Genomic DNA, 19611 nt, shown 5'->3' with positions numbered 1-19611 from the left:
TAAACATAAAATTAGGTTATGATTTTACAGATTAAGCACCAAAACAACATGTTTTACAACAAATTTGACAGAAAAAGTAGTTCAATACGCAGTAATGTTATGTTGTAATTACGAATTTAGCACCAAAATATTACGATATATTGAAAACATTGACTACAAAAATGGCTTGGATAATCCAGAAACTTGGATGAGTGAGGCTTGGATAAGTGAGACTCTACTGTAACAACAACAACAACAACAACAACAACAAACAACAACAACAACAACAGAAACTCAACCTCACAACTAAGTCACCATGGGGATTTTGAAAAGCCCATGCCTATTTCAGTGATCCTGAGCGCTCTTGCTTATGTCACCAAAAAGTAAAATGCAGATAACCCACAGTAGGAAGCAACAAAACCGAGGGAGGTATTTCCAAATATATATTTTTAATTGTAGCGCCCATGGCAGGCAACAAAACAAGAAGCAACAAATACAAACCTCCTGCCTCAAAGTACAAAACTCCATGATAATAAAATCCTTTTCAATCCAACTCACAATCGTGTAACCATTTGCCTTGAAAAGTAAAATTGGGACAATTGTGGGCATTTGCAATGATTCCAAGGTGGCAGAAAGGGCAAATAATAGCTCCTCTCTGCAAGTTTGTTGGCTGCTCCAAATGCTTGAAGTGGACAGGTCTTTAAGAAGGTGGCAAGGGGACACTATTCCCGGGGACAACGTTGTCTTTGCGGCAGTTGATCAGAGGGCTTCGTGGCCACCCGTTAACTTGTGGAAGAGCTCCTCATCCAGGGTTTGACCTCTGTCCGCTGAGCGTGTGGACAGGAAGATGTACCCGCCGATGTATTCGTGCACAATCTTGCAACCAGCAGAGATGCAGCTGAAGGCCACATTGATGTGCTCATCGAACTCTATGGCCACCTGGAGAAAGAAACACGCAGGTCAAGTTCGATTGTTGGGTTGCAGTTCCCATTATCCCAGTATGCATAAAGTGATAGGAGTTGTCAATAACATGTGGGGATCCAAACTGAGTATAAGCTAAAGAGCACTGACCACTATGTAAAAAAATTATTGTTGGTTCTCTGTATCCACTGATTCTACGGCCTTTTTGAAGGCAACCATAAAGCTCGATGAAAATGACATCCTGGACTGAGAAAGGGATCCAGCAAAGAACAAGTCCACTGGATCCTCAAATTCCCAGAATCCCCACCCGCTCCCTTGGCTGACCTGTCGGATATCCCAGTTGACGTTCCACTGGCGCATGTTGCTGTACCGCCAAGTCTTCACCACATCCCCAACGGCAAGGTCGATGCGGATCAAGCGGTTGTTGGCAATGCCCAAGATTTCATCCTTCCGGCTGCCCTTGAACCTGCAGAAAGACAGCCAAGCCATGGGTGCTCTCTGCACAGGAACCTGGGCCACCTCTGATCAGGAGAGAGCACCTGCAAGCTATGGCTGATGTATCATTCCAGAGCTTGTGGAACATCTTACTAAAGCTACTGTGATGTCTCAGATACCTTTGGCCCCTGACCCCGCAGCCATTACTGATCAAGCGGCTGAGTTTTTCCCAGCCCAGCAAGTCTCTCTCCCTTTCCAGATGCCTTCTGTTGATGTTGTGCCAAATCCAATTAAAACCGGCCTTGAGCCAGAGGCAACTCTCCCAGATTCTCCGGAGAACTCAGTGTTTGATAGGAGACTTTCTTTTCAAACAGATAGGTCTCGGAGGCAGAATCTCCGCAGGAGTGCTAGATTAGCAGAATTGAGTGATTGTGTCTGAATCCACAAACTGAGCCTATTCTCTTGGGAAGATTAAGGGAGGCTGACATCTGGCAGGTTGTTGTTACCAGTTCGTTCTCTTGGGAAAATGGGGAGTCAAGCACCTGTTTCTGGGAGCTCGTGAACTTCCATAAAAGTTCTGTGCACAGGTTACCCGTCCCGGAGTCAACGTGACTGTTGGATAGCATATTTCGACTCTTGTACCTGAGCTTCCCAGCGGCCTGCGCTTACTCTTGAGAAGACGGGGAGTTGCGTCCCTTTCCTTGCCAAGGGTGGACTTTGTTTAGATCCACCACAAACAACCTTGCCTTGCCTTGAAACCTTGCTCTGGACATTTATTCCAAGAACTTCCCTGGAAGACTTTGCTCATTTCCCCACTCAAACTGCCTGAGAGTTTGAGTGTGTTTCGGTTAATGGATTTAAAACTTTGAACTCTAATACTGGACATTGAATTTCATTTTATTGGATTATATTTCACATTTCCTCAAAGGACAATTGCTGGACTATATACTCTGCTTATTTTTGTTTGTTTCTTTTATTTCTTTAATAAAGATATTAGATAGTTTATTGGCCTACGAGTTGATTTCCAGTGTTCGTGCAGTCTAGAGGCGTTACAGCTACAGACGATGGTGGTTGTAGTCCAGCACATATTAGAAGGGGCAAAGTTTAAGGAAACAGACCCTGTTCCCATGATTTGATGGACAAACACAGTTTCTTACCTGACTACGAAGTAAGTGATACCAAAATCCGGGAGTGACTGCCAGGCTTGGATAAATTTCATTTTGGCATCGTTGAGAGAGAGCTGGGCCACGTTCTGATAGGCCTCCAGGATACGTGGAGTTAACTGTGAATGTTATAAATAGAGAGAGAGAATAGGAAATGGTGAGTGCTGGTGCCTCACCAAACTACAATTCTTCATCATGGTCCCTGTGAAATTGCACATATGGTATTTCCTGCGCTTGTGCAGTCAGAAAATACCATATGTGTGAATTTCACAGGTGACCACTCGAAGAAACATGGTTATAAGTAGGCAACTATCACTAGGAAGGTTGTTGACTTTGTTTTCCGTTCAAGTTTGAGTTGGAGACTCATGTTTCATGCTCATGTTTTGGCTCCTTGTTCCATGGATTTTTCTGGGATTTCTGTTCCTTATTATACCTGCTTTGGTTTGAACTTCTTCTGGTAGCGTGGGGACACAAGCCACTGGGCCCCCTCAGCCTCCTGAGCAAGGGGTGCCTCTGGGTTGGTCCGCTGGAGCTTCAGGAAGGACAGGATGTTCTCCACCTCAGCTTGGTATGAGGCATCTGCCATAGTCTTGCCCTTCGCTGCTAACCTGCAACCCGCCATCCAATGGGCATACTGCTGCTCCTGGTTGGAGAAAGAAATACAGCACTGAACCAAGACGAGGTGGCCAATGATACTTTGCCGAAATGAGTCTCAGAAACCCAAGAAGCAAGAACTGGATATGGGGTCCTTTGGTTATCTGGATATTTGCTGAGCACAGGCTCTGGACCAGATGACCTCCAGGACACCCAACCCAAATTCTATGATTCTATTAGAGCAACCGTGTGAAAGTATTGATGTTTTGGACTCCAGCAGTCAGGAGTCATGTTTTTCTTCCCTCTTCAACTTACATCCAGACAACGCAGGTGCACTTCACTCATCCCATCTGGAGAAGGCACCAAGAGCTTGATGCAGAATTTCTGGCCGGAGACATTGACATCTGGCACCACTTCGCAGCCTGGAGTGGGACGGAAATGAGTCAGAACACATCAAGAACACATCCTGGCAACAATAATGCCCTAAGGCCACCCCAAAGCCAATTGGCTTCTTCCATGGCTCAATAAGGACTAGAAGCAGAGCTTCTGGACTTACCCTTGAGGCTGAGCTGCTGAATGGGTTCACCCAGTGCTTCCTCGCGGCTCTTATAGTAGGAGATGGAGGTCTCTTTGAAGACCACCCAGTACTGCTTGTAGCCCTTCAGGGTCAGTTTGCGAGGCCTGTGGGGGAAGATAGATATCATGGCTTTGGGCTTCAATGGGTGAGACAGCAGTTCAGGAGCCCCTTGCTCTCACCATTGGGCATTATTCCCATTGCAGCCTAAGGAAACCAAAGGCAGGATCTTCCTTGATGTACAGTGTCTTTAGGGGAGCAGCCCATCTCTATCAAGGTACTGCACTGCAGCTCACACCCCAAAAGATTGTTGTGTGATAAGAACAAGTGAGAAAATATGGGAGAACTAGCTGTGCCCGGCCAAGTGTTGCTGTGGCTAGGACTTAATTTTTCTTTTCTTTTTGTTGTATGAACGTAGAGGCGTGGATGAGAGGTTTGCTGTCAATTTTTGAGGTTGTGGGGCGTTTAGTTTAGTTGTTTTGTCCGGTGCCGTGATTCCATTACCCTTTTATATATATAGATAACGTTGCAAAAGTGCTCGTAAAATGAGTGAATGAAAAGAAATGGTTTCAGTCCGTATGAATATGTTTCTTCAGGAATCAAGTATGGGAGAAATGTCTTGTAGAACGTCACCTGAATATCCGGAGGTTATCCTTCAGCTCAGGGATAGCTGTGAGACTTTCCTAGAGGGCAAACAAAACAAATATTCACTGTCCTTTTAGGCTGGTATAAGATTCCCAAGACATTTATGATTGAAAAAAAAAGAAGTAAGAAGTTACAGGAGTTAAAATCTGAAAATATCTGAAAAGTCATACAACAGCCCGTTCTTGGCTCAGGGGAAGTGCTTACCAGAACATTGGGTGTTGAGGAGGACCCTTCAAGCTTGACCTCCAGACTGGCAAGAGCTTTGTCTAAATCGTCAAGGCCCGGGTCGCCAGAGTGCTCTGTCGGGCTGGCATTCAAGGACAGCTGGTTGATGCGATACTATGACAAAGCCACAAAAACAAAGTTTGATTTAGCTTTGAGCATGGAAGATAAAACTAAAAGAAACTCAACAACACTGCAATAAACCAGCCTTCTCCAAGCCAGTGTCCTTTGCCAGTGTTGGACCATCCCCAGTGAGCATGGTCTGACGGAGAGAAGGACCACAACACTAGATCCTTGCCAAGATCTGTCGCTGGATTTGGGAGAGCAAAGAAATGTTACCTGCAGAGCAGCAAAGACCACCATCTCTTCCTCAGTGCACTCCGTCTCCTCCAGCAACACGGACCAACGGGCCTGTTCATAGAGCTGGTTGATCCGCACTGTGTCATACTGCGAGAAAAGAAGGAGAAGTTGCAGTGGTCAAGGTATTCACCAGAAACGCCAGGTTTGAATCATACTGTGATGTCTCAGGGACCCTTGATCCATGACCCCGCAGCCATCATAGATCAAACTGAAGAGGATATGGGTTTTTTCCCATCTCAGCAAGATTCTGTTCCATTCCAGATGTCCCCTGTTGACATTTTGGTGCCAAAGCCAATTACGGACGCCCTTGAAACAGAGCCTGGTTCCCCGGAAAGTGTTGTGTTTGATAGGAAGTCTTTTCTCAAAACACATCGCTCCCATAAGGAGTTTCTGAGACGAAGTGCAAGATTAGTGGAGAGAGAGGATTATAATTAAACCGTTTCCCTTGGGAAGTTTGGGGGAGGCAGGCATGTTGAAACAGCTACTTTCTCTGGGAACAATAGGGGAGTTAAACACCTGTTGGGGGGGAACTCTTGAACTTCCATAAAAGTTCTGCACTGAGCTCTCCCTATCGCGGTGTCAATGTGACTAATAAAAGAAGAACATCGTCCCTTGTTTCCGAGCTCCTAAGCGGCCTTTCGGTGCGCTTACTCACGAGTAGACCGGGAGTTGCGTTTTCACTCCTGTTCAAGTTTGGACTGTGTTTCAGATCCACCACGAATTACCTTGCCTAGCCTCGAATCCTTGTCTGGACTTAATTTCAAGAATCTCCCGGTGAATCCTTGCTCTTTCCCCACTCAAACTTCCAAAGAGTTTGAGTGTGTTTCGGTTATTGGATTGTAGACTTTGGACTCTAATACTGGACATATAACTTCATTTATTTGGACTATTTTTGATCTTTCTTATAAGGACAATTTCTTGACTATATACTCTGCATACTTTTGTTTTATTCTTTTATTGCATTAATAAAGATATTAGATTGTTTATTGGCCTCCGTGTTGGTTTCCAGTGCTCACACAGCGTAGAGGTGTTACACATACTGCTGCTCTGAACTTACTATATTTCTGCACTCCCTTCTTCTTCCTTCCTTACTTACTTAGGCAATCTCTCGTTGTCCGAGTATGAATGTGCACAGGCTACGTTATCATCGGCATATTGGATTTCTATAAGGAGCTTAAGACAACATACAGCCCACCCTCCACACTGGCTGTGGCATATATTCCAGTGCCATGTACATATTTCTCAAAGACCAAAATATTAAATGCATACAATGCATGATGAGACCGGTTTTCCATTTTTAATTGATTTAAAATAATATTTAAGCCCTAGTCCCAGCACCAAGAACACTTGGAGAACTAGAACTGAGATCTGCAGATTTGAGCAGTTGCCCAGCTGTCTTTCTTAAAGGTCAGTAAAAAAGGACACTCTCCTTCACCCAAAAAAAAAAAAAAAAGACTTCGTGAGGAATGCTCACCTTAGGCTCCAAGTCAAAGAAACAAAAATACTTGAAGCGTAGCCATAAACAATCATGCTCCTTGACTTCCTGTTGCAGCAAAGTCCGCGATGAATCCAGCCACCTGAGAGAAGGAGAAAGGAGGAAAACCTTGGGATAAATACAGTATAAGCAAACAATTTATTGAAAAAACACATAAAATATAGGAAAAATCAAGAATAAGGAAAGATGTATAATCCAAAAAAAGGGTCAGCAATAGATAACAACCAGACAGTTATCCCATGTCTCATGCAAATCCCAAGGCAATATAGCTCAGAAATAGCCGGAAAGTCACAGGTACAATACAAATCCACAAGCAAAGATTTACCTAGTTAAAACTTGAGCTAGAGTGCAAAAACAAGAACATAAGGAACTTCCAGGATACTTAAATCCAAAACCAAGGCTCGACTTGAAACAAAAACCAGAGAACTAAGGACTAGCTTCTTACTTGAACGCTACGTTGCCTGAACTAACTCTTAGGTAAGAAATAACTCTTAATAGGAACCCATGAAGTCGTTTCTTTTCCCATGAAATTTCTCTTCAACTTTCCTGCGTAAATGCTCTGACTGCCTATTTTTTGCACTAATCTGTAAACGAAGACTTTTGTTAATCTCCATATCCCCAGGTGTCTTTGCCTAACTCCTTAGCTCTTTGCCCAACTCCTTATCTAGTGTTACAGTGTCTGGCTGCTCTGACTGACCTTGAGGCATTGTTCGTTCTAAGTCCCTCTTGGTGGACGTCATCCTCACCTGCTGTTGATCTGTGCCTTCTCCGTGAGGGATCCTGGCCGGTGCATCCGCATGATCTGCTCAGGGGTGATCCCGGTCTGGCTGACAGATAGCATCCGGTAGCAGGTCTCTGTGTTGACGCTGTCCGAGAAGTGAGCGGGCATCCCACGGAAGAGCTGCTGCTCTGCACCTGGCCTCAGAAGAAAACGGAGGAACAGTCAGGACTCTGGCAAAGGCTGGCGCATTGGGCCATTTTTTTGCAGATGGACCATTTATGGTTTGCCTCAAGTTGTACAGTTATTACCACCAAGACTTCTTGAAGAGAGACATCTCTGCATGAGGCACAAATGTGCATGTGAAATGACAAGAAGAGAGCAAGTCCATGTTACATTCAGAGCTTGCACAATATATTTATTTCAGGCTACTGTGCTGGTACAGCTGTACCAGAAGCTCTGACTAAATGTTTGCAATCATAGGACAGGCCGCCTGTCAATCATCATTAAGTTTGATTCCGCCCCATGTTCAGGGCTCTGGGAGGGAAGGAGCCATTTTTAAGTTAGTCTCACTAAGGAAGCTATGCTATAGGACGTAGACCAGTTCGTCCCGTAGAAAAGCTTCATATTTCAAGAACATCCGGGGATACAGAACATTTGAGGAAACAGAAATTCCAGGGAAAAGTCCCAAAAGCTCTGGCTGAGAGCTTACAGCCTCTCAACCTCACAGCTCCTGAGGGAAACAGCCCTAAGTTTCTAAAGACTCAAAGAAAGAACAGCATCACAGATCCACAGAACCCCAGCTGAAACATCTGCAAGCCTTGGCTGGTAGGTCCACTCAACACCCAAACGCATTTGGAATCGGTAGTGGGTCCCACATCAGCTAAGCCCATATAATAGACAGCCTGGGAGAGGTTATAAGAGGGTTTTCACAGTTATCCAAAGCCAATTGCCTGTCCCCTGGGGACAAGACTGAAAGGGCCAACAGTTTATTAAGGAAACCTTGAAGTGTTATTTGACTCCTTGAAGATTCATTATTTGTTCATCAATAAAGACTTCGTTATTTCATTAAAGACTCAAAAGACCATCCTTTTCAGGGAAATCCTCAACAACCTCTCTTTAGGCGCCCTGGCTTCCTGCTGGGCATAAAGTATACGTCCTATACACAGAGACTATAGTTACAGGCCCAGCTCGTGACAGAACAGCTACAGCTTAGTGCTGTACCCAAAACCTGGTTGCCGTGCTTGATGGTGGCTTCTGGGAGTCGGAGAAAGTACCCTTCCATATTCCGAATGCCCCCGTTACTCACTTGCTGGCAGCCGCACTCCAGTCAAGTCGTAGCTTTCTGCCTGGATCCCATCCTTTTCCTTCTGCTTCCGCTTGTCTTTCTGTTCAGGGGCCCGAAGCAACGATAGCTCTTCGTAATGACGGATACCTGTGGCGGGAGAGTCCAAGGAGAGCTGTGTTTACTTGTGCTGGTACGACTGTACCAGAAGCTCCAACTTTATTTTCTTGCTGCTAATGTTTGTAGACATAGGGCAGGCCGCCTGTCCATCATCATTAAGTTTGGTTCCGCCCCTTGTTCAGGGCTCTGGGAGGGAAGGAGCCATTTTTAAGTCAGTCTCACTTAAGGAAGCTAAGCTATAGGACGTAGACAAGCTCGTCCCGAAGAAAAGCTTCGTATCTCAAGAACATCTGGGGATATGGAACATCCAAGGAATCAGAAACAGAAATTCCAGGGGAAAGGTCCCAAAGGTTCTGGCTAGGAGCTCACAGCCTCTCAGCCTCACAGCTCCTGAGGGAAACAGCCCTAAAGTTTCCAAAGAAACCTCAGAGAGGAAACAGCACCACAGATCCACGGAACCCCAGCTGAAACATCTGCAAGCCTTGGTTGGTAGGTCCACTCGATACCCAGATGCATTTGGAATCGGTAGTGGGTCCCACATCAGCTAGGCCCATATAATAGACAGCCTGGGAGAGGTTATAAGAGGGTTTTTCACAGTTATCCAAAACCAATTGTCTGTCCCCTGGGGACAAAACTGAAAAGGCCAACAGTTTATTAAGGAAACCTTGAAGTGTTATTTGACTCCTTGAAGATTTATTATTTGTTCAATAATAAAGACTTTGTTATCTCATTAAAGACTCAAAGGACTATCCTTTAAGCAGAGGCTGGATGGCCATATGTCGGGGGTGCTTTGAATGAGATTTCCTGCTTCTTAGCGGGGGTTGGACTAGATGGCCCATGAGGTCTCTTCCAACTCTACTATTCTATGATTCTATGATTCAGGAAAATTCTCAACAACCTCTCTTTTGAGGCGCCCTGGCTTCCCGCTGGGCATAAAGTATACGTCCTATACAAAGACAATAGTTACAGGCCCAGCACGTGACAGAACATTACTAGTGGTGTGCATTTGTATGGAATCGCTGTTCATTTTGTTTAGTTTCATTGATTATCCAAAGGCTTGGGCTGTGGCACACACTGGGAGAGCAGCTGCAGTGAATCACTGCAATGAATCACTCTGACCAGGAGGTCATGAGTTCGCGGCCTGCTCGAAGCCTATGTTTGTTTGTCTTTGTTCTATGTTAAAAGGCATTGAATGTTTGCCTATATGTGTAATGTGATCCGCCCTGAGTCCCCTTCGGGGTGAGAAGGGCGGAATATAAATGCTGTAAATAAATAAATAAATAAATAGGTTATATTATGTCCAGAATCCATTGCCTGCTACCTCGCTCTGCGTCACAGTAGTAGGACTGACCCTGACAACATTTCAGTTTCAATAACAGGTCTCTTCAGTTTGGATGTGTACTCACCAAGCACCTTGCAAATATCGGCAACTGTGCGGAAGACTGGTTGAGCAAAGTTAGCCCGGACACGGACTGTGCATTGGTTTGGCAGGGAAAGAAGCACTGGTTTATGTTGCGACGTGAAGCGGAGTTTGGCATCGGCCAAGATCCCATATTTATCCAGGCTCCAGTTGGTCTTCAGCAGCCACTGCTTCTTCTGTTCCCACCACAAGGCATGGTCCGACCAATCCCTCTGGAGTTCTGGAGCAAAGGAGGAAGAAATACAGGATGACATACGTATATGTAACCAAGCATCATCTGAATATGGTCAAAATCGAAGAGATTATTAAGGAGGGGAAAAAAACACAAGTGATGAAAGTTTGCTTTTGCCTGAGTCTACTGAGCTCTTCTCCTTCCCCATCTGTGGTGAGTGAAAAGTAACTTTTGTCCTTTAGATGCTGTTTTTGTCAATTAAAGTAAGCTGACGACACAAAGGGAATGTGGGAGGAGGAGAGAGAAACTGGGATATTTTAAAAGCAACTAAAAAGTGGATTAAAGGGATAGATTAATTAGGCGAACAGAGAGACTCCGTGGGAAGTCTTTGAAAACCCAAGTGTGTGAGGCATGATCTCATGGCTTCTTGGTCGTGCTTGGGCTTAAATTAAGTCAGGGGTCCTCAAACTTTTTAAGCCGAGGGCCGGTCCACAATCCTTCAGACTGTTGAGGGGCCGGATTATCATTTGAAAAAAAAATACAAACAAATTCCAATGCACACTGCACATGGCTTATTTGTAGTGCAAAAACAACAACAACAACAACAACAATGAAAGAACAATACATTATTTAAAAATAAAAACAATTTTAACCAACATACATTTATCAGGATTTCAATGGGAAGTGTGGTCCTGCTTCTGGCCAATGAGATAGTCAAGTTAATTAGGGTTGTTGTTGTTGTGTGCCTTCAAGTCATTTCAGACTTTGGGCAAGCCTAAAATTTATTTATTTATTATTTATTTATTTACTACATTTATTTACTACATTTGTATCACACCCTTCTCACCCCAAAGGGGACTCAGACTGGCTTACAAATTATATGTACATACAATATATTATATTATTAGCATAGCACAATATTAGCATTAAATATTACTATATTGAACTATACCACTATACTGTAATATTATTAGTTATATTATATGTAATATAGAATATATAAATATTATTATATGGTATTATTATTAGTGTTATATTGCATTACATTATAATATTATTATCAATATTATATGTATATACAATATATTATACTATAAAACTGAGGGTGGGGGCCAGGTAAATGACCTCAGAGGGCCGCATCCGGCCCCCGGGCCTTAGTTTAGGGACCCCTGAATTAAGTGATAGTCTTAGTGTCTCTCAGAGCAGACAACATTGCCAAAATTTCAGGTCCTTGTTTCAGTTCTCAAGTTTATGATTCAAGTTTTTTGCATTTGCCTATGTTTCTGAAAAAGTTTTGCCTTGGAAAAGGTTTCTGCTTTCATGCTTACGGATTTATGCCTGTGATCTTCTTGAATTTTGTGTATTTTGCCATTTTTGGGCTACTGTTCTTTTGTATATGGACTAGTGCTATTTTATAGCTCCTTTTCTTAGCTTTTTTTGGAAAATGCCCTCCCCCCCCCCCCTTTGTACATGCTTTTCTTACTAAACTACTGTAGTTAGTACTACCAGACTCTGGTGTGGTGCTGGGCGAAAAGGGGTCTCAAGGCTAGGGTTCAACAGGGCACAGAAAACTTTTGCCATTGCCACTTTTTTCGGGGCCCTAACATTGAGCTCAGGGGACCCACAGTTCAAGAAGCAATGGTCCAAGGTGGGAATTAAAAAAAAAAACACCTGTGAAGGTGTGCTGGCCCGGCCTACTGATCGCATGGTTCTTGTAGACATGTCTTCATGTGTTTTGGAGCACTCTTTTGGTTAACAGCCTTTCCTCTGCAAAAGGGAAGGAAAGCAGAGGGAGGGGGCCAGGAAATGCTGGTGTCCATCTGACTGGTCCATCTGACTGTGTGAATGGAGAAGGGTGACTCAGCCAAGGCGTTGTGGTCAACCCCATCCCTTGGTGGATTCCTGGTAGGACTCCGATTAGCCACCAACGTCATAGTTTGGGATTATAGTAACCCCCCTCTCCTGGCTGGCAACAAGGCCCATAACCAAGCCAAGTCAGTCACAGGGTGCATCTACAGCAGGCATGGGCTGTTAGGAATTATGGGAGTTGAAGTCCAAAACACCCGGAGGGCCCAAGTTTGCCCATGCCTGCTGTAGATGCACCCCTAATATTGCACACAAAACCTTACTGCAAGGAAAAGCAATCATGGGAAATAAACCTTGGCAGACTTACTTAATTTATCCACGATCTGGAGCATGACGCCTCCGATATGCATGCTGCCCGAGACCCGGAGTGTGACCGGATCGGCATCTGGCCCCAAGTCTTCCACGAAGACGTTGAGCTCCCAAGAGTCGTCAATGTATTCCCCAGTCGCTGTTTTCAGACCGGCCATGATGAGCCCTAAGGAGGCCAGAGAGGAGTTGTTGTTATGTTTATTAATATCCTGCCTTTTTCAGATGATGCGCGCAGATCCCAGTAGGGTGGCCTTTTGCAGTTGGAAGATCGTGATTTTGTCAATGTCTGTTGTTTCCAAATGCCGGCTGAGATCTTTTGGCACGGCACCCAGTGTGCCCATCACCATCGGGACCACCTGCACTGGTTTCTGCCAGAGTCTTTGCAGTTCAATCTTGAGGTCCTGATAGCGGCTGAGTTTTTCCTGTTGTTTTTCGTCAATGCGACTGTCACCTGGGATGGCGACATCAATGATCCAAACCTTTTTCTTTTCCACAACTGTGATGTCTGGTGTGTTGTGTTCCAGAACTTTGTCAGTCTGGATTCGGAAGTTCCACAGTATCTTATTACAGTAGAGTCTCACTAATCCAAGCCTCGCTTATCCAAGCCTCTGGATTATCCAAGCCATTTTTGTAGTCAATGTTTTCAATATATTGTGATATTTTGGTGCTAAATTCGTAAATACAGTAATTGCAACATAACATTACTGCGTATTGAACTAGGTTTTCTGTCAAATTTGTTGTATAACATGATGTTTTGGTGCTTAATTTGTAAAATCATAACCTAATTTGATGTTTAATAGGCTTTTCCTTAATCCCTCCTTATTATCCAAGATATTCGCTTATCCAAGCTTCTGCCGGCCCGTTTAGCTTGGATAAGTGAGACTCTACTGTATTATTATTATTATTAGTGACATTTATATCCCGCCCTTCTCACCTTGAAGGGTACTCAGGAAGGCTTACAAGTTATATGTACATACAATATATTATATTATTAGTATAGCACAATATAAACATTATTTATTACTATATTGTACTATACTACTATATTGCAATATTATTAGTCATATTACATGTAATATATAATATACAATTATAATAGTCTATTATTATTATTGGAGCCCCCGGTGGCGCAGTGGATTAAACTGCTGAGCTGCTGAACTTGCCCCAAAGGTTGGCGGTTCAAATCCAGGGAGCAGAGTAAGTTCCTGCTGCAAATGTGAGTAGATCAATAGGTACCGCTCCGGTGGGAAGGTAACGGCGCTCCATGCAGTCATGACCTTGGAGGTGTCTATGGACAACGCCGGCTCCTTGGCTTAGAAATGGAGATGAGCTCCAACCCCCAGAGTCGGACACGACTGGACTTAATGTCAGGGGAAAACCTTTACCTAAATAGAGGCAGTGAAAATCCAAAAAACCACTAATCCAGCCACATCCTGAGGCCCACAGGAGTGAGAACAAACTTCCCCATCCCATGGTGCACAAGACCTTCAAGAAAACAGGAGCCAACCGAACGTACCTTAGACCCAAAGTCCTTGGATGTTGCCGTGGACCGGAAAGTGAGCCCAACTTTCTTTTCACTTGAGTTGTTTCCACGGGGCGCTTGGCTCTGCTCCGGGTTTAGGCGTTCCTCCCCACTTATCAACTTCCTCCCTTTTGCGGGTGACACATAGGCGCTCACATACAACGGAACTGCCACTTGCTCAAAAGTGGAAGTCTCTGTATGCAACCTCGTGTTTGCCTGTGGCCGGAAGCGGAGCGCACCAATCGGGCGGCAGGCCAAGTTGTTCTTGCAAAGTTTTATCTTGTGAACTTTATGGCTTTTTCTGACCAACACCCCTCTCTCTCACACACAGACACACACACAGGAACATAGTCACCTCTCCTGAAAAACACACAAACACCTGTGTTGAGTTGGCGGATGGATACAATGCAGAACATGGAAATGTGTTTTATGTCATTTTATATTCATTTTGTCATATTGTTTTCATTCCTGGATTGTGTTTTAACCTATGTTGATGTTGGGCTCGTCCCCATGTAAGCCGCCCTGAGTCCCTTCGGGGAGATGGAGGCAGGATATAAAAATAAAGTAGTTATTATTATTATTATTGATACAACGACGTTGTATGACACAGCAAACAAGATAGTTATGCTGGATTTTGTTTCACAAAATCACAAGTCGAACACTTCCCAAGTGTCTAGGACTGTGTGATGTATTTTCGGATGATGCGTGCAGATCCCAGTAGGGTGGCCTTTTGCAGTTGGCAGATCGTAATTTTGTCAATGTCTATTGTTTCCAAATGCCGGCTGAGATCTTTTGGCACGGCACCCAGTGTGCCCATCACCACCGGGACCACCTGCACTGGTTTCTGCCAGAGTCGTTGAAGTTCAATCTTGAGGTCCTGATAGCGGCTGAGTTTTTCCTGTTGTTTTTTGTCAATGCGACTGTCACCTGGGATGGCAACATCAATGATCCAAACCTTGTTCTTTTCCACAACTGTGATGTCTGGTGTGTTGTGTTCCAGAACTTTGTCAGTCTGGATTCGGAAGTCCCACAGTATCTTTGCGTGTTCATTTTCCATGACCTTTGCAGGTTTGTGATCCCACCAGTTCTTTGCTGCTGGGAGGTGGTACTTGAGGCATAAGTTCCAATGAATCATTATTATTATTATTATTATTATTATTATTATTATTATTTTATTATGACACAGCAAACTAGATATGCTGGATTTCATATCACAAAATCACAAGTCGAACACTTCCCAAGTGTCTAGGACTGTGTGATGTATATTATTATTATTATTATTATTATTATTATTATTATTATTATGACACAGCAAACAAGATAGATATGCTGGATTTCGTAACACAAAATCACAAGTCGAACACTTCCCAAGTGTCTAGGACTGTGTGATGTATATTATTATTATTATTATTATTATTATTATTATTATTATTATTATTATTATTATTATTATTATTTTATTATGACACAGCAAACAAGATAGATATGCTGGATTTCGTATCACAAAATCACAAGTCGAACACTTCCCAAGTGTCTAGGACTATGTGATGTATTTTCACATGATGCTCGCAGATCCCAGTAAAGTGGCCTTTTGCAATTGGAAGATCGTGATTTTGTCAATGTCTGTTGTTTCCAAATGCCGGCTGAGATCTTTTGGCACAGCACCCAGTGTGCCAATCACCACTAGGACCACCTGCACTGGTTTCTGCCAGTCTTTGAAGTTCAATCTTTCTTCATAATAATTTTATTAAAGATTTCCAAACTACTTATACATTGAAAGAGGGGGAACAATATTTATAGGAAAGTTAAGAAACGTAAGTAAAAAGCCAAAAAAGAGAAAGAAAAGGAAAAAAATATTTTGAACTTCCGTTTATCCCTTGTTCCTGTTCAAATTTCTTTTATTCTGCTTCTTTTACTTCTCTCCCATTTACTTTAAAAGAAAATCTTTTGCCTCTCTGTTCTTCAAGGATTGTATTTTAAATTCATATACTCTTCGAATACCGACCAGTCAGTCTTCTTTACACCCTTACCAGTGTTTTTCCCCCCAAAAAATACGTTAGCTGGTCCATATCTTTTATCTCCCATACTTTTTTAAGCCAGTCTTCTCTGTCTGGTATCTTTTCGAGCTTCCACATCTTTGCAAAGACCATCCTTGCTGCCGTTGACAAAAATATAATTAATTTTTCTTTATTAATGTCCTGAAAAAAGTCTTTATCCAGAATGAAGTTCAATCTTGAGGTCCTGAGAGCGGCTGAGTTTTTCCTGTTGTTTTTCGTCAATGCGACTGTCACCTGGGATGGCAACATCAATGATCCAAACCTTGTTCTTTTCCACAACTGTGATGTGGAATTATTATTATTATTAGTATTATTATTATTAATTAATTATTAATTATTATTATTATTTAATTATTTGCATTACAGCAACCACTTCCAAGTTTGTTCTTCCAGTATTGGGTTTATTGAATCCCCCCCAAAATCTTATTTATGAGGACAGAAGGCTTCTGTTCATGTCAGAATGCTAATCTGATGAAGATCAAGGGAAAGGCAAAGAAAAGAGATGCTGAAATACTTCCTCTTTTACACCAAGGCCCATCTTGTGCTCATGTGTTCAGAGCTATGGGGAGGGCAAGGAGGCCAAAAGTAGCTCTTCAGAAAGTGATTTCCCTTCTACTTCCCCTGATGCAACCCTTTTTAAAATCAACTTTGAGGAGGAGAAACAGCACATCAGCTATGCCTTTGTTTCAGTAAACGTGGACCCTTGAATCTTTAGGTTTTCCCTTGACATTAAGTCTAGGGATTGGTGCTCATCTCCATTTCTAAGCCACAGAGCCGGCGTTGTCCGTAGACACCTCCTAAGTCATGTGGTCAGCATGACTGCATAGAGTGCAGTTACCTTCCCGCAGAAGAGGTACCTATTGATCTACTCACATTGGCATGTTTTCAAACTGCTAGGTTTATTTTTTATATATATATATATATATATATATATATATATATATATATATATATATATATATCACAATATATGAAATCCAATAGAAGCAATCTATATATATAAAAGAGTGATGGAATCCTGGCGACCGACAAAACAACAAAACTAAACACCCCACAACCTCGAAAATTGACAACACAACCCCTCATCCACGCCTCTAGGTTGATACAACAAAAAGAAAAGAAAAATAAAGTCATAATTAGAGGGAGAGGAATAATTGTTTTTATCCAATTGCTGCCAATTAGAAGGCTCTCCTAGCAACCCACTCAGCCCAGGGGACAGGCAAAGTTAGGCCTCACTTAGGCCTCTTCCACACTGCCTATAAAATACAGACACCACCAGACAACGCCACAGCAACGCGTGGCCGGGCACAGCTAGTTAAATACAATATAAAATATAAGACATATGGTTAAATCTGTTTATCAAAGATCCTCATGCTTTATCCACCAGTTTCTATGAGAAAAATGTGCTTTTGGGCTTCTAGTGCCTCTGTTTGCCATTGTCAGAGTAAAATGGTGAACTATAAATGGTGCCTTTATTAATTAATTAATTAATTAATTAATTAATTAATTATTTTATGGCTTGTGGGTGCTTGCTAATATTTTATGCATTTTTAAATTATGTTTATTTTAAACTATGGCCTGTTTAATGTGTTTTTAGTATAATTTGTTTATTTATTAGCGACATTTATATCCCGCCCTTCTCACCCCGAAGGGGACTCAGGGCGGCTTACAAGTTATATATATATTATTACTATAGCACAATATAAGCACTATATAAGCATTATATTTTATTATATTGTACTATACAACTATATTGCAATATTAGTAATTGTTGATTTTATGATGTTAATGTGATTTGATTGGACTTGTCCCCGTGTCAGCCGCTCCGAGTCCCTTTGGGGAGATGGAGGCGGCATCCAAAAACAAAAGTTATTTGCTTTATGATTTGTTTTATTGTCGATTGACTTGTTTTATCGCTATGTTTTTATATTGTCTGATGTCTGGGCTTGGCCCCATGTAAGCCGCCCCGAGTCCCTTCAGGGAGATGGGGCGGGGTGTAAAAATAAAATAATTATTATTAGGTTGGCAGAAGCTGGAGCTTCTCTAGTCCTTAAGCCTGATGTGGGGCAACAAGGTCGAAGCTCTGCCCATAGGATGACCACTACTTCAGTTTGGGGGAAAGAGCAATGACTACGTGTCTGTTTGCCCCTTCACCGGGTGAGCACACTGTTGCAACAGAGACTTCTCTAGTATGGTTGCAAGCGGATTAAAAAGAGGAAGCATTGCCAAACATCCAATAGGGTCTCCATATGATTCATCCTGGGTCTGAATCAGGAGTCTGATTCCTGTTGCCAATGGAGCACTTTCCCAACACACATATGCTACAATCCGGCAATATGCTACAATCCTCTTATCACGACTGCTGTTGCTCAGTTGCCATTTTGGCATATTGCGTTTGCTGCCATCAGCAGTCTATTGTCCCAATCTCAACACCACAGAATGGCGGGGCCATGTTGGCTGTTTGGTTTTATACAAGCTTATTTTTTATTGTTATTAAAAGCCCTGTTTACACAAGCATTTTTAAAATCATGTCAGAAGTGACTTGAGTCACTTTTAGTGTGAGAGAATTAGCCGTCTACAGAGACGTTGCCCAGGGCATGCCTGGATGTGTTACCATCCTGCTGGGAGTCTTCTCTCATGTCCCCACAAGCTAGAGCTGACAAATGGGAGCTCACCCGACCTGAGAACATACTGCAAGTCGCTTCTGGTGTGAGAGAATAGGCCATCTACAGAGACGTTGCCCAGGGGATGCCCTGATGTGTTACCATCCTGCTGGGAGTCTTCTCTCATGTCCCCGCAAGCTAGAGCTGACACACAGGAGCTCACCCGACCTGAGAACATACTGCAAGTAACTTCTGGTGTGAGAGAATAGGCCATCTACAGAGATGTTGCCCAGGGGATGCCTGGATGTGTTACCATCCTCCTGGGAGTCTTCTCTCATGTCCCCGCAAGCTAGAGCTGACACACAGGAGCTCACCCGACCTGAGAACATACTGCAAGTAACTTCTGGTGTGAGAGAATAGGCCATCTACAGAGACGTTGCCCAGGGGATGCCCGGATGTGTTACCATCCTGCTGGGAGTCTTCTCTCATGTCCCCGCAAGCTAGACCTGACAGATGGGAGCTCACCCGACCTGAGAACATACTGCAAGTCGCTTCTGGTGTGAGAGAATAGGCCATCTACACAAACGTTGCCCAGGGGATGCCCTGATGTGTTACCATCCTGCTGGGAGTCTTCTCTCATGTCCCCGCAAGCTAGAGCTGACAGATGGGAGCTCACCCAGCCTGAGAACATACTGCAAGTCGCTTCTGGCGTGGGAATATTGGCAGTCTACAGAGACGTTGCCCAGGGGATGCCTGGATGTGTTACCATCCTGCTGGGAGTCTTCTCTCATGTCCCCGCAAGCTAGAGCTGACAAATGGGAGCTCACCCAACCTGAGAACATACTGCAAGACGCTTCTGGTGAGAGAAAATTGGCAGTCTACAGAGACGTTGCCCAGGGCATGCCTGGATGTGTTACCATCCTGCTGGGAGTCTTCTCTAATGTCCCCGCAAGCTAGAGCTGACAGATGGGAGCTCATCCGACTTGAGAACAGCCAAGTTCTCAAGTTTCCCATTACAGCCAACCTATATATATGTGTGTGTGTGTGCAATAAATATTATATGGAAAAATTAATTAAAAAATAGAAAACAAACCTTGATTTTGCCATTGAGCATCCATGAATTTTGGGGTTGAGGGGGGAACCAAATCCCA

General features: G+C 43.4%; 1 protein-coding gene across 1 annotated transcript; it reads right to left on the bottom strand.

Moving 5' to 3' along the window:
• Window positions 1–409: 409 nt before the first annotated feature.
• fermt3 (FERM domain containing kindlin 3) lies at window positions 410–13991 on the bottom strand. Its single transcript, XM_003227960.4, has 15 exons — window positions 13795–13991; window positions 12277–12444; window positions 9918–10151; window positions 8416–8541; window positions 7135–7303; window positions 6368–6470; window positions 4873–4980; window positions 4516–4650; window positions 4300–4349; window positions 3649–3773; window positions 3408–3514; window positions 2932–3141; window positions 2493–2617; window positions 1225–1366; window positions 410–918 (listed from the first exon to the last, which is right to left on the bottom strand). Exons 2-15 carry the CDS (start codon window positions 12434–12436, stop codon window positions 739–741), a joined length of 1974 nt encoding a protein of 657 aa, XP_003228008.1. The 5' UTR covers window positions 12437–12444; window positions 13795–13991; the 3' UTR covers window positions 410–738.
• Between the last annotated feature and the right edge of the window lie 5620 nt (window positions 13992–19611).

This window comes from Anolis carolinensis, unplaced genomic scaffold (assembly GCF_035594765.1).
Source record: "Anolis carolinensis isolate JA03-04 unplaced genomic scaffold, rAnoCar3.1.pri scaffold_14, whole genome shotgun sequence".
NCBI lineage: Eukaryota > Metazoa > Chordata > Lepidosauria > Squamata > Dactyloidae > Anolis > Anolis carolinensis.
This window is presented reverse-complemented; position numbering and strand designations above follow the sequence as displayed.

Excerpts from the sequence above, each read along its gene's own strand:
- fermt3 (XM_003227960.4), bottom strand. The coding sequence starts at position 12,436 with ATGGCCGGTCTGAAAACAGCGACTGGGGAATACATTGACGACTCTTGG. Across the intron at positions 4,350-4,515 it reads CCTCAACACCCAATGTTCTG|GAAAGTCTCACAGCTATCCC; the intron begins GTAAGCACTTCC and ends TTTGCCCTCTAG. Across the intron at positions 2,618-2,931 it reads AGAAGTTCAAACCAAAGCAG|TTAACTCCACGTATCCTGGA; the intron begins GTATAATAAGGA and ends TAACATTCACAG.